This window comes from Coregonus clupeaformis, chromosome 33 (assembly GCF_020615455.1).
Source record: "Coregonus clupeaformis isolate EN_2021a chromosome 33, ASM2061545v1, whole genome shotgun sequence".
Lineage (NCBI taxonomy): Eukaryota > Metazoa > Chordata > Actinopteri > Salmoniformes > Salmonidae > Coregonus > Coregonus clupeaformis.
In genome coordinates, this window is record NC_059224.1 from 31,181,653 (window position 1) to 31,196,316 (window position 14,664).

General features: G+C 45.7%; 1 protein-coding gene across 1 annotated transcript in view; it reads left to right on the plus strand.

Moving 5' to 3' along the window:
* Positions 1–14,664, plus strand: part of LOC121549012 (heparan sulfate glucosamine 3-O-sulfotransferase 5) — a 102,342-nt gene that overhangs the window by 86,236 nt on the left and 1,442 nt on the right. The window contains exon 2 of the mRNA XM_041860781.2: positions 14,498–14,639. Within this exon, the coding sequence (XP_041716715.1) occupies positions 14,533–14,639 (107 nt within the window). The 5' untranslated portion in view covers positions 14,498–14,532. The remainder of the gene's footprint in view (positions 1–14,497; positions 14,640–14,664) is intronic.

Here is a 14,664-nt window from a genome sequence, read left to right on the forward strand (position 1 = left end):
TTTACGCGCTTCAATTTCACGCTCTCCTACCGCCCGGGATCTCGCAACATCAAACCTGATGCTCTTTCCCGGATGTTTCAGAAGGACGAGACCACCGCCATGACAGCTCCCATTCTTCCCAGCCACTTGGTCGTAGCGGCCCTCACCTGGGAGATCGAGAAGCAGGTCATGGAGGCTCTTCGGGACCAGCCAGGTCCAAGCACCAGCGCCCCCCAACCGTCTGTTTGTTCCAGCAAATCTCAGGTCACCTGTGATTCAGTGGGGGCACGAATCCCGTCTGGCCTGTCATCCCGGCATCACTCGCACCCTTCATCTGGTCCGCCAGCGGTTCTGGTGGCGGGGATGAGACGGGATGTCCGAGAATTCATCCGAGCTTGTCCCACTTGTAACCGAAACAAGACTCCCAACCAGCCTCCTGCTGGGTTGCTGCAACCCCTACTCATACCCAAGAGGCCCTGGTCCCACGTTTCACTGGACTTTGTTACGGGCCTTCCGCCCTCTGACGGACACACAGTCATCCTTACCATTGTTGACCGCTTTAGTAAGATGACCCACTTCGTGCCCCTTCCCAAACTACCCTCTGCTAAAGAGACCTCCCAGGTGGTCCTGGAACATGTGTTTCGTATCCATGGCCTACCCCAGGATATAGTGTCAGACCGGGGCCCGCAATTCTCAGCAACCTTTTGGAAGGAGTTCTGTCATCTCCTTGGGGGCCACCGCCAGCCTATCGTCTGGATTCCACCCGCAGTCAAACGGCCAGACTGAACGCATGAACCAGGAGCTGGAGAAGGCACTGAGGTGTGTGGCTTCCCAAAATCCCCGGGCCTGGGCTCAACACCTGCTCTGGGTGGAATATGCCCATAATTCACTCACCAGTTCCTCCACCGGGCTCTCCCCCTTTCAGTGTGTCTACGGGTATCAACCTCCACTGTTTGCCAGCCAGGAGGCGGATGCCACCTGTCCGTCTGCTCTTGCGTATGCCCGCCGCTGCCGCCGCACTTGGGCCCAGGCTCGCACTGTGCTCCTGAAGTCTGGAACCAGCTACGCCGTCGGTGCCAACCGACGGAGGACCCCAGCACCTACTTACCGGGTTGGTCAGAAGGTCTGGCTGTCTGCCCGGGATCTGCCGCTGCGGGTTGTATCACGAAAGCTGGCCCCTCGCTTCATTGGTCCTTTTCCTGTGCAGAAAGTCATCAGTCCAACGGCGGTCCGACTTCAGTTGCCCGCTTCCATGCGGGTCCACCCCACCTTCCACGTCTCCAAGGTCAAGCCGGTCCATGAAAGTCCCCTGGTCCCTGCAGCTCCGGCGCCACCTCCTCCCGCGCCTCGTAGATGGCGGTCCTGTCTTCACCGTCGGCGGCTGCTCCGCTCTAGGCGAAGGGGTAGGGGTCTCCAGTACCTCGTTGATTGGGAGGGATATGGTCCAGAGGAGAGGACCTGGATCCCGGCCAGGAGGATAGTGGACCGGACCCTTATCACTGACTTCCACCGACTACATCCTGATCAGCCTGCAATCCGTAGGGGGCCGTCCCAAGAGGGGTTCCTAGCCGTCCGGCCCGCCCTGCTCCTGTCTCAGTGCCTGTCCTGTCTCCCGACCGTGACCCTCCAGCTCCTTCTGAGGATGAGGAGATTCACTCGGACCGCTCGGAGGAGTTCTGACCCGCCGCCTGCTCCCCTCCACCCTCCCGGCATGATGTTGTTCTTGGGACTTCTGGGGCCGTCCCTTGGAGGGGGGTCCTGTCATGAGCACTCTCTCTCCCTGGTAGCAACATTAATTGCATTCAATTATCTTCCACTCTGCTCACCTCCCTCTCTCTACTCAGCCTAACTAGCTCCACCTGCCCTGCTCTGCTCTTGTTACCTGGCCAGCTGCACTGCATTTCCCACTCACCATCCTCACCTTGCCTCACTCTGTTCTAATTACTCTGCCAGCTGAACTGCATTTCCCCACTACCTCTCCCAGTATATCAAGCCCTGGTTTTCAGCCAAGCCCTGTCAGATCGTCTTCAAACCCGGACCAGTAACCTGCCTGTCTGCGCTCTGACTCCTGTTTGTGATACCGATCCTTTCTTGACTGCCTCCTTGTTCTACTGCCCCGTCTATCCCAACCTGCCTTCTGGACCTCGACTACTCTCCGATCTTCAGCCCCTCCGGTAACTCGTTTCTGCCTTCTGTCTCTCACCACGATATTTGCCCAGCCCTGATCTGTACTTCTGCCTGCCATTCATATTGCTGTTGTGTGTGTGTGTTCCCCCAGGTCTCCGACCACCAGATGAGCGTGCCCAGACGTTTCACCACCCTCAGCCCGATACGCCGCTCCATCACTGGGGAACACACACACTAAGCACTTGGACTGGACACCCCCGGACATTTGGTGACCCCCGGAGCACAGGTACCCACAGGAGGACCCTGAAAGACCCCTGACACCCCTGGGACTCCTCTTCCCGCCTGTAACCTTGAATAAAGAACTCTGAATTTGAACTTGCGCTCTTGGGTCCTCTTCTGTTCGTGACACTTTGTTGGCAATGACACAGGTCAAACGTTTTCTGTAAGTCTTCACAAGGTTTTCACACACTGTTGCTGGTATTTTGGCCCATTCCTCCATGCAGATCTCCTCTAGAGCAGTGATGTTTTGGGGCTGTCGCTGGGCAACACGGACTTTCAACTCCCTCCAAAGATTTTCTATGGGGTTGAGATCTGGAGACTGGCTAGGCCACTCCAGGACCTTGAAATGCTTCTTACGAAGCCACTCCTTCGTTGCCCGGGCGGTGTGTTTGGGATCATTGTCATGCTGAAAGACCCAGCCACGTTTCATCTTCAATGCCCTTGCTGATGGAAGGAGGTTTTCACTCAAAATCTCACGATACATGGCCCCATTCATTCTTTCCTTTACACGGATCAGGCGTCCTGGTCCCTTTGCAGAAAAACAGCCCCAAAGCATGATGTTTCCACCCCCATGCTTCACAGTAGGTATGGTGTTCTTTGGATGCAACTCAGCATTCTTTGTCCTCCAAACACGACGGAGTTGAGTTTTTACCAAAAAGTTATATTTTGGTTTAATCTGACCATATGACATTCTCCCGATCCTCTTCTGGATCATCCAAATGCACTCTAGCAAACTTCAGACGGGCCTGGACATGTACTGGCTTAAGCAGGGGGACACGTCTGGCACTGCAGGATTTGAGTCCCTGGCGGCGTAGTGTGTTACTGATGGTAGGCTTTGTTACTTTGGTCCCAGCTCTCTGCAGGTCATTCACTAGGTCCCCACGTGTGGTTCTGGTATTTTTGCTCACTTGTGATCGTGATCATTTTGACCCCACGGGGTGAGATCTTGCGTGGAGCCCCAGATCGAGGGAGATTGTCAGTGGTCTTCTATGTCTTCCATTTCCTAATAATTGCTCCCACAGTTGATTTCTTCAAACCAAGCTGCTTACCTATTGCAGATTCAGTCTTCCCAGCCTGGTGCAGGTCTACAATTTTGTTTCTGGTGTCCTTTGACAGCTCTTTGGTCTTGGCCATAGTGGAGTTTGGAGTGTGACTGTTTGAGGTTGTGGACAGGTGTCTTTTATACTGATAACAAGTTCAAACAGGTGCCATTAATACAGGTAATGAGTGGAGGACAGAGGAGCCTCTTAAAGAAGAAGTTACAGGTCTGTGAGAGCCAGAAATCTTGCTTGTTTGTAGGTGACCAAATACTTATTTTCCACCATAATTAGCAAATAAATTCATAAAAAATCCTACAATGTGATTTTTTGGATTTTTTTTCTCATTTTGTCTGTCATAGTTGACGTGTACCTATGATGAAAATTACAGGCCTCTCTCATCTTTTTAAGTGGGAGAACTTGCACAATTGGTGGCTGACTAAATACTTTTTTTCCCCACTGTATAACGATAAATAGACTTGAAACTTGTATCTCATTATGGTAAGTGGTGAAATAAGTATAGCCAGTTATAATTGTAATGGCTTAGCAGATAATAACAAAAGAAGAACAATATATACATGGCTCAAAGAGAAGGAATATAATATCAATTGTTTACAGGAAACTAGATGAAGTTGTGTGGAAAAAGGACTGGGGGGGGGGGGCAAAATATACTTCTACCAAGGGCAAAGAAACTCAAAAGGGGTGATGATATTAATTAACAGTAATTTCGATCCGAATGTGCGAATTGACCAAACAGATCTGCAAGGTAGATGGATGATTTTAAATATGTTATTGGACCATAAACAGATATGGCTCATTAACCTTTACGGACCAAATAATGATGATCCACACTTCTTTGACAATATATATAAAACATTATCAACCCTGCAAGCAATACAAGACTCTATTATTATGGTGGGAGATTATAATACTGTTTTAAATAGCTCAATGGACCGTAAAGGAAATCACACTACAAACTATCACCCTCATGCTCTTAAGGAAATCATGAATGTCATGGATACATTAGAACTAGTAGATATATGGAGGCTTAAATATCCTGACCTAGTGAGATAGACATGGCGGAGACTCAATCAAGCTAGTCGTCTTGACTTCTTTCTTATGTCATTCTTGTTGGCACCAAAAGTTTAAAAAGTGTTGATAGGGGACAGAATGCGGTCGGATCATCATATTACTGGCATATACATTACATTACTATACATTAAGTTCCACGTGGGCGAGGACATTGGAAATTTAATCAAAGCCTATTGGATGATAACTTGTTTTTAACTAGGACAGAGGAATTTATAACTGATTTTTTCCAACATAACATAGATACAGCAAATCCCCTTATTGTATGGGACTCTTTTAAATGTGCTTTTAGAGGCCATGCAAGTCAAAAGCAATTGAGGTCAAAAGAGTCCATACTAACAAAGGAAATAGAAGGTCTAACAGAACAGATAGATAGCAATAAAAACTGTAACATAGAGCCTCAGAATAAATTAGAGGAAAAACAAAAATAAATGGAGAAACTTATTCAAGAAAGATCAAGTGTAATATATTATAAAAAATAAAGCAAACTGGATGGAATATGGGGGAAAATGCACCAAATTCTTTTTTAATCTTCAACATAGAAATGCTACCAAAATATTTTACTGAAACTGGTTACAAATAATGGAGTCACCCATGATTCACCAAATTATATTTTGAAGGAGGAAGCAAAGTGCTTTAAGGATATGTTTTCGTTTCAGTCGCCTCCATCTCCTCTAACTGAAGCTAATTGTAGGGATTTTTTTTTCTATTGATAATGTAAAATTAACAGCCATACAGAAAGACTCATGTGAAGGTGAAATTACAGAGGAGGAACTTCTGGATGCAATTAAAGACTTTAAGTCCGGCGAAACTCCAGGGTTGGATGGCATACCAGTTGAGGTATACCAAACCTTTTTTGATATACTCAGAGGACCGTTATTAGCATGTTTTAACCACTCCTATGTAAATGGTAGATTATCAGACACTCAAGAAGAAGGTCTGATTTCATTATTACCGAAACAGGAAACAAGTGGGAAATATAAAGATCCAGTCCATGGAGGCCCCTTACACTTCAGTGTTGTGATGCAAAAATTCTAGCAAAATGTATAGCGCATAGAATTAAAAAGGTATTGTCGGACATTATTCATTCTAATCAGACAGGTTTTCTTACATGGACGATACATTGGAGATAATATAAGGCAAGTACTGGAAACAATAGAACACTAATACAAATCTGGGAAACCAGGCCTGCAATTAATAGCAGACTTTGAAAAGGCATTTGATAAAGTATGACCAGAGTTTATATATAAATGCCTGGAGCATTTCAATTATGGAGAATCTCTTATAAAATGGGTTAAAATCATGTATAGTAACCCTAGGTGTAAAATAGTAAATAATGGCTATTTCTCCGAAAGTTTTAAACTGTCAAGAGGAGTAAAACAAGGTTGTCCACTATCGGCATATTTATTTATTATGGCCATTGAAATGTTAGCTATTAAAATCAGATCCAACAATAATATCAAGGGATTCGAAATCCAGGGCTTAAAAACAAAGGTGTCATTGTACGCTGATGATTCATGTTTTCTTTTAAATCCACAACTTGAATCCCTCCACAGCCTCATAGAGGATCTAGATACATTTTCTAACCTCTCTGGAATACAACCAAATTATGATAAATGTACTATATTATGTATTGGATCACTAAAAAATAAAAAATTTACATTACCATATACTTTACCAATAAAATGGTCTGATGGTGATGTGGATATACTCGGAATACATATCCCAAATGAAATAAATGATCTCACTCCAATACATTTTAATAGAAAGTTAGCAAAAATAGATACGATTTTGCTACCATGGAAAGGTAAATACCTGTCTATTTGTGGAAAAATCCCCCTGAATAACTCTTTAGTATTATCCCAGTTTACCTATTTGCTTATGTTTTTAAAAATTATATGAGAAAATAATATTCAATTTTATTTGGAACGGCAAGCCAGACAAAACTAAATGGGCCTATTTATATAATGAATATGAATTCAGAGGACAGAAATGATTAAATATTAAAGCATTAGACCTATCACTAAAAGCTTTCAGTAATACATTTGAGCTTTTTGGCCATCAAGGAAAACGCTATGTCGGGCGCAAACCCAACACCTCTCATCACCCCGAGAACACCATCCCCACTGTGAAGCATGGTGGTGGCAGCATCATGCTGTGGGGATGTTTTTCATCGGCAGGGACTGGGAAACTGGTCAGAATTGAAGGAATTATGGATAGTGCTAAATACAGGGAAATTCTTGAGGGAAACCTGTTTCAGACTTCCAGAGATTTGAGACTGGGACGGAGGTTCACCTTCCAGCAGGACAATGACCCTAAGCATACTGCTAAAGCAACACTCGAGTGGTTTAAGGGGAAACATGTAAATGTCAAAATCCAGACCTCAATCCAATTGAGAATCTGTGGTATGACTTAAAGATTGCTGTACACCAGTGGAACACATCCAACTTGAAGGAGCTGGAGCAGTTTTGCCTTGAAGAATGGGGGGGGTGAATAGTTATGCACGCTCAAGTTTTCTGATTGTTTGTCTTATTTCTTGTTTGTTTCACACATTTCGCACATGGGCAGTGTCCCAGGTCTCCTCCGAGCGCCGAAACCATTCATCCACCGCAGGTGCCTCGATCTGGCTCTGATGCCACAGTGCCAGGACCGGCTGATACCCTAGTACACACTGAAATGGAGACATGATAGTGGAGGAGTGGCGGAGGGAGTTTTGGGCCATCTCTGACCAGGGGATGAACGCCGCCCACTCCCCTGGCCCGTCCTGGCAATAGGACCGCAGAAACCTACCCACATCCTGGTTAACTCTCTCCACATGCCCATTACTCTTGGGGTGAAAACCTGAGGTCAGGCTGACCGAGACCCCCAGACGTTCCATGAACGCCCTCCAGACCCTCGATGTAAACTGGGGACCCCGATCAGACACTATATCATCAGGCACCCCGTAGTGCCGGAAGACGTGGGTAAACAGAGCCTCCGCAGTCTGTAGGGCTGTAGGGAGACCGGGCAAAGGAAGGAGACGGCAGGACTTAGAAAACCGATCCACAACAACTAGGATTGTTGTGTTACCTTGTGACGGAGGAAGATCCGTCACGAAGTCCACCGATAGGTGTGACCACGGCCGTTGTGGAACGGGTAGGGGTTGTAATTTCCCTCTGGGCAGGTGTCTAGGTGCCTTACACTGGGCGCACACAGAGCAGGAGGAAACATAAACCCTCACATCCTTAGCTAAAGTGGGCCACCAGTACTTCCCACTAAGACAGCGTACTGTCCGACCAATGCCAGGATGACCAGAGGAGGGTGACGTGTGGGCCCAACAGATCAATCGATCGTGGACATCAATGTCTCCACGCCTTCAGAGCCTTGACAACAGCTAACAGCTCCCGGTCCCCCACATCATAGTTTCCCTTTGCCGGGCTGAGGTTCTTCGAAAAGAAAGCACAGGGGCAGAGCTTTGGTGGCGTACCCGAGCGCTGAGACAGCACAGCTCCTATCCCAGCCTTGGATGCGTCCACCTCTACTATGAATGCCAAGGAGGGATCAGGTTGAGCCAGCACGGGAGCCAAGGTAAACAGAGCCTTCAGGTGACCAAAAGCCCTGCCCGCCCCAGCTGACCACTGCAGTCGTACTGGTCCCCCCTTCAGCAAGGAGGTAATGGGAGCCGCTACCTGACCAAAGCCCCGGATAAACCTCCAGTAGTAGTTGGCAAACCCTAAGAACCGCTGCACCTCCTTTACCGTGGTTGTAGTCGGCCAATTACGCATGGCTGAAATGCGGTCATTTTCCATCTCCACCCTTGACGCGGACAGGCGGTACCCTAGGAAGGAGACGTACTGTTGGAAGAACAGACATTTCTCAGCCTTGACGTACAGGTCATGCTCCAACAGTCGACCAAGCACCTTGCGCACCAGGGACACATGCTCGTCGCGTGTAGCGGAGTATATTAGAATGTCATCTATATACACCACTACACCCTGCCCGTGCAGGTCCCTGAAAAGCTAATCTACAAAGGATTGGAAGACTGATGGAGCATTCATCAACCCGTACGGCATGACGAGGTACTCATAGTGCCCAGAGGTGGTACTAAATGCCGTCTTCCACTCGTCCCCCTCCCGGATACGCACCAGGTTGTACGCGCTCCTGAGATCCAATTTGGTGAAGAAGTGCGCCCCGTGCAATGACTCGGTCACACTGGCTATGAGAGGCAGCGGGTAACTGTACTTCACCGTGATCTGATTTATACCTCGATAGTCAATGCACGGGCGTAAACCTCCATCCTTCTTCTTCACAAAAAAGAAACTTGAGGAGCCAGGTGAAGTGGAAGGCCGACTGTATCCCTGTCCCAGAGATTCGGAGACATATGTTTCCATAGCCGCCGTCTCCTCCTGTGACAGAGGATACACGTGACTCCTGGGAAGTGCTGCGTCTACCTGGAGATTTATCGCACAATCCCCCCGTTGATGGGGTGGTAATTGAGTCACCTTCTTTTTACAGAAGGCGAGAGCCAAATCAGCATATTCGGGGGGATGTGCATGGTGGAGACCTGGTTTGGACTCTCCACCGAAGTTGCACCTATGGAAACACCTACACACCTCCCTGAGCACTGACGTGACCATCCCTTCAGAGCTCTCTGTTGCCACGAAATAGTGGGGTCATGTTAGGCCAACCAGGGAAGCCCCAACACCACAGGAAACGCAGGAGAATTGATCAGGAAGAGGCTAATACTCTCCTCAAAGCCCTCCTGCATTATCATACATAGTGGAGCTGTGACCTCCCTAATCAGGCCCGACCCTAAAGGACGACTATCTAAGGCATGTACAGGAAAGGGCACATCAACAGGAACAATAGGGAACCCTAATCTAAGTGCAAATGAACGGTCAATAAAGTTCCCAGCTGCGCCTGAATCTACTAGCGCCTTATGCTGGGAATGCGGGGAAAACTCAGGAAACTCTATACAGACACACATGTGCGCAACAGGGAGCTCTGGGAGAGTCGGGTGTCTACTCACCTGGGATGATCCACCAGTGTCCTGCCTGCTGCCTCGACTCCCTGGGGAACCTCCCCAGCACCGACCAGCAGTGTGCCCTCTGCGGCCACAGGTGGTGCAGAAAACGGCCCCCCCTCCAGTCACCCTTAGAGCAGCACCTCCGAGCTCCATAGGTGTAGACTCGGTGGTGCTGGGGGATGGAACGGACGGACCCCAATCCAAGCGTCCGCGGGTGGCCAACAGGTTATCCAGCCGGATGGATAAATCCACCAGCTGGTCGAGGGTAAGGGTGGTGTCCCTGCAGGCCAGCTCCCGACGAACGTCCTCCCGTAGACTGCACCGGTAATGGTCGATCAGGGCCCTCTCGTTCCATCCCGCGCTGGCAGCCAGGGTCCTGAAGTCCAGTGCGAAGTCCAGACTTCAGGAGAAGGGGTGGACAGCGGTGTGTGTTGAGGTGAAGTTGATGGGTGTGTGTGAAAACCCCCTCTCTCCCATCGCTCCATGGTGTGCAGCACGCGATCCATGGCTGTGCCCAGAATGTGGAGCATCTTCGTGTGCTGCTGGACGCGCTCCTCCACTGGTAATGGAGGTCCGGGTGCACCTGCTGACTCCATATGAGGTGCGTGATTCTGTCAGGTGTCAGTGTGCAGCAGTAGGACAGAGTCAGGCGCAGGACACAGAACTGAGTAACAGACTAACTTTACTCGGAAAGAAACAAATAATAATTCCACACAGGGAAATTCACCAGCTCACAGCAATCATAAACACCAAACAAAGAACAATCACGCACAAAACCATGAGGGAACCAGAGGGTTAAATAGGGAAATAATCATAACGTGATGGAACCAGGTGTGTACAATAAAGACAAAACAAATAGAAAACAGAAACGTAGATCGGTGGCAGCTAGAAGACCGGTGACGACGACCGCCGATAGCCGCCCGCACAAGGAGAGACACCACCTTCGGCGGAAGTCGTGACAAGTGGTGATCCTAACTGACCTAAGACACAGGGAATTTTTACCTGGATTAAATGTCAGGAATTGTGAAAAACTGAGTTTAAATGTATCTGGCTAAGGTGTATGTATACTTTAGACTTCAACTGTATATATAATATTTTTGCGACAACAAAAAACATATGGGGGATGGGAAGTGATGCAGACAATTACATTGATGGAAGTTACAATCTATCTGCAATATTAAAGCTGATCTACCCCCCAAAAAAAAATAATAAAAAGAAAAAATATATATATAAAAAATGGTCTGCTCTCTAGATCTGTTTTACATAAACATTCAAGAGGTAAGACTGCTATGAGACACAGTTAAGGTCAGGAACAGAGATAATGACTGAATTATAGGTTATTTAACTGAGAACTGAAACATCAGAGTGCCTTATTATGGAAATCCATGCTTTGATGTAAAAATCTACACAAGTCTGACAGATTACTTTCACAAAGACTAGACTTCCCTACATTAATGCCAATGCTTTGTGTTGTCTGTTAAACTGCATATTGACTCGGAGTTAGAGCAATACTTTTTGCTAAATGTAAAATTGAGAAACTTAAAACCATTTATTTTTCTTGTCATAAACTTGCTTCCAGAATCTAGTAAAACTGTCAAGGTGAAAGTGATTCATTCTCAAAGTTTATTTTGATGCTGCTGTTTATCTGTAGACAATTCCAATTTACTCCCGAAGGACCTGCCTGCTTACAAAGGCATCGAAAATCTGTCAGTCTTTGTTTCCCTCTGTCATTGGTACATGTACTCTCTCTACACGCCGATTGTTCAAACTTTTCTCTTTGTCTGCCAAGTCCTTCAAAGAGAATATCTCTGAGGCTCATCTTGGTTTATTTAGGTCACATTGTGTGAGTCTTCTGCTCGATTGGCTTGAGACTATTGAGCTCCTAATTTAGCTTTTGCAGGCTATAGGCTATATATAATAATAATAAAGTGTTGTGACTGTTTATGCTGATGCGGGGGCTTCATAGAGAAAACACCATATGGCCTCTTGATGACCAAAATGTAAATGTAACATGCATTAATAAGCGCAAACACAATTCTTTTTTTTTTTTTTTTAAACAACCGAGGTTCACAAATGGCTGGGTCAAGAAACTTGTCTGAAAGGCAATTTACTATACATTATCCTAATCTGAAACTAATTTGACCAGAAGTCTCTCAGACATCTTTTCAGTGCTAAACTTAGTCTGGGTTCATGTGAAAAAGGCAATTAATTCAGCCATGATAAGCTCACACTGTGGATTCAATAGCCAGGGTGATTAGAAGGAATTAAAATATGTGAGTATTTAGTAAGAGTACTAGAGATGTGAGTAGTAGAGATATGTTTCCCATAGATTTCTTACATAGAGTCAAATGTATGTTCGACTTTGCTGTCTCTTACCAGGGAAGACGTTGAAGATAGTCGGGAGAGAAGGGACGTCTTAATTCTAAGGGAGTACATTAAATGTACTCTAAAAGTAGAGGTCGGGACCGAGTCTACTTCAGCATTGTATGTACCCGGCATTGTTCTGCTAATGCCACCCTGTATAAACCAAAGAGCCACTGAAATGAAAGCGCTCTCTAGGAGATCTGTGAATCGCTCCCTAGCCTCACAGAGATACTGCCTTTAATGAAAAACATTTCATTTCCAAATGGAAATCCACAGACAAGGGGACTGGCCCTCTGGCTAAATGGGTTTATTCTCCTGCTAAAATTCCAATTGCTTGGCTAGCATCCATTTAGAGGCCAGGGCAAGGCAATATTATTTATTTTCTAGTTACAGCGAGAGTCAAAGGCCCATTCCACATGCCTGTTATATGTTATATTATCTTCCTTATTAGTGATGATATTAGCCATATACTAATAGGTTTTGGTGTCTTGGATCTCTCTGGGTCCACGGGACCAGGGTAAATATTTAAAGCTATGGATGGGGTTAGTTAGTGGTTATTCTTTAGGGATAAACTGGCTTCCATTTTCTGATCATAACAGTAGTTGCAAATACTTTCTATTGTAAAGCCTACCTACAAACAGAAGCATGATGCAGGCCTGCAAAACTCCATCTCTCCCTACACTCAAATTACAATAGCCTGCCCAACTTTGAAAAGGAGTGTTCTACTACTCCCTCATATAACATATGTTTAATGACACGTCTGACAACCTATGACAACCACTAGTACGCTCAACCTGGGCCAGAATGAAAGAACTGAACTGATGAAGAAAAAAAACTCCAGTCATGTCTGTGAGTAGATTGATGTCATTCTTATATAATGAAACACTGCCGTCTCTTGGTTTAACAGAGGAACAGGTTTTTGTTTTCGGTCATTTTAGGTCAAACGAATCATGTTGTACATGATGAAGATACAGTACTTTTCTTTTGTATGCTAATCACAACAAGGGAAATGTGCTGAGACAGATTTAGGTTATTGATGATCTTACACAATTAGCATCAACAGTAAGCTCTCTGGTGATTGGCTGTTCATTGCTTGTCATGAAAGCTCTACACTGGACTGGACAGAGAAATGCTGTCTTTTGAGGTAAAATTAACTCAATAAGACCATAGTGACACTTTGCTTACATTTCTTTCCATTCTGAAATAAAAGCCACACACATGATGTTGTAATTACTTGGAATTGTTCTAGGGGATTGAGGTCAGGTTGTTCTGTTTCCTTTGATCATTATTGTTTTGTTCAAATGCAGCAGCTTCAGATGGAGATGCTTTATTTTCATACAACATGATTTTCATACAGCACATTTTTGTTGTGCATATTCAAAGACTGTTGTGAGCGTTATGTTGAAAATTGAGATTGAAGGAGGTCATTTCTATCCTGTTTGAAGGCTTAGGTTTTCTTTGAGGTAAACTACACTGAACAAAAATATAAACGCAATATGTAAAGTGTTGGTCCCATGTTTCATGAGCTGAAATAAAACATCCCAGAAATTGTCCGTACACACAAAAAGCTTATTTTTCTCAAATGTTGTGCACAAATGTGTTTACATCCCTGTTAGTGAGCATTTCTCCTTTGCCAAGATAATCCATCCACCTGACAGGTGTGGCATATCAAAAAACTGGTTAAACAGCATGATTATTACACAGGTGCACCTTGTGCTTGGACCAATAAAAGGCCACCCTAAAACGTGCAGTTTTGTCACACGACACAATGCCACAGATGTCTCAAGTTTTGAGGGAGCATGTAATTGGCATGCTGACTGCAGGAATGTCCACCAGAGCTGTTGCCAGAGAAGTGAATGCTCATGTCTCTACCATGAGCCACCTCCAAAGTCGTTTTAGAGAATTTGGCAGTACGTCCAACGGCCTCACAACCGCAGACCACGTGTATGGTGTCGTGTGGGTGAGCGGTTTGCTGATGTCAAATTGTTGCATGTTGCGTTTATATTTTTGTTCAGTATATTTTCATGAGGCACCGACTCGTGTATTCTAGACTGTGGGTTTTCCTTTGCAATAGGCTACATACAGCACCTCAGAAACTTTATGATTGAATTGGAGTCACTGTAATCTAGAGACCGCATCATAATCTAGGCCCTATCTAATTAATATCTATTCATTAATTAACAGCTGAGGGGTTGTCTGGGACCAAACTATGCTGTCATCCTTTTTGTGAGAGTAAAAGGTGTCTGGTGGAAGAATTGTGTATTCTGTATTTCCACTGACTCAATGAAAATGATACCATTATAACAGAATAAACAGAGTTTTCAAAAAAAATTAAGACTATTATACCACGATGAGGCTCTCACAGAGTGGGTCTGCCTGTCATACATTTGATCAAATTCGATCCGAGTGAGCTGGCAGAAACAATGAAATAAATGAAGGGTGGGTATGACTGAGGAAGGCAGATGTCTGCTCTAATGATACTGCAGCACTTTGCAGGATCCTGTGAGTGAGGCTTAATCACTTGTAAGACTTGATTGAGTGTCTGTTAATAAACATTAGGCTGTCTCTCTCCTCGCCAGTGATTAGTGGTTTATGTGCTCTGCTCTCCTGTCCCCAGGCTGAAGACGCAGTCCTGAAGATTGATGGAGGGCCATGCTATTCAAACAGCAGGCGTTGCTGAGACAGAAGCTCTTTGTGTTGGGCAGCCTTGCTATCGGGAGTCTCCTCTATCTAGTGGCCAGGGTTGGGAGCTTGGATAGGTACGTTGGTTGGTGTCCATAGTAA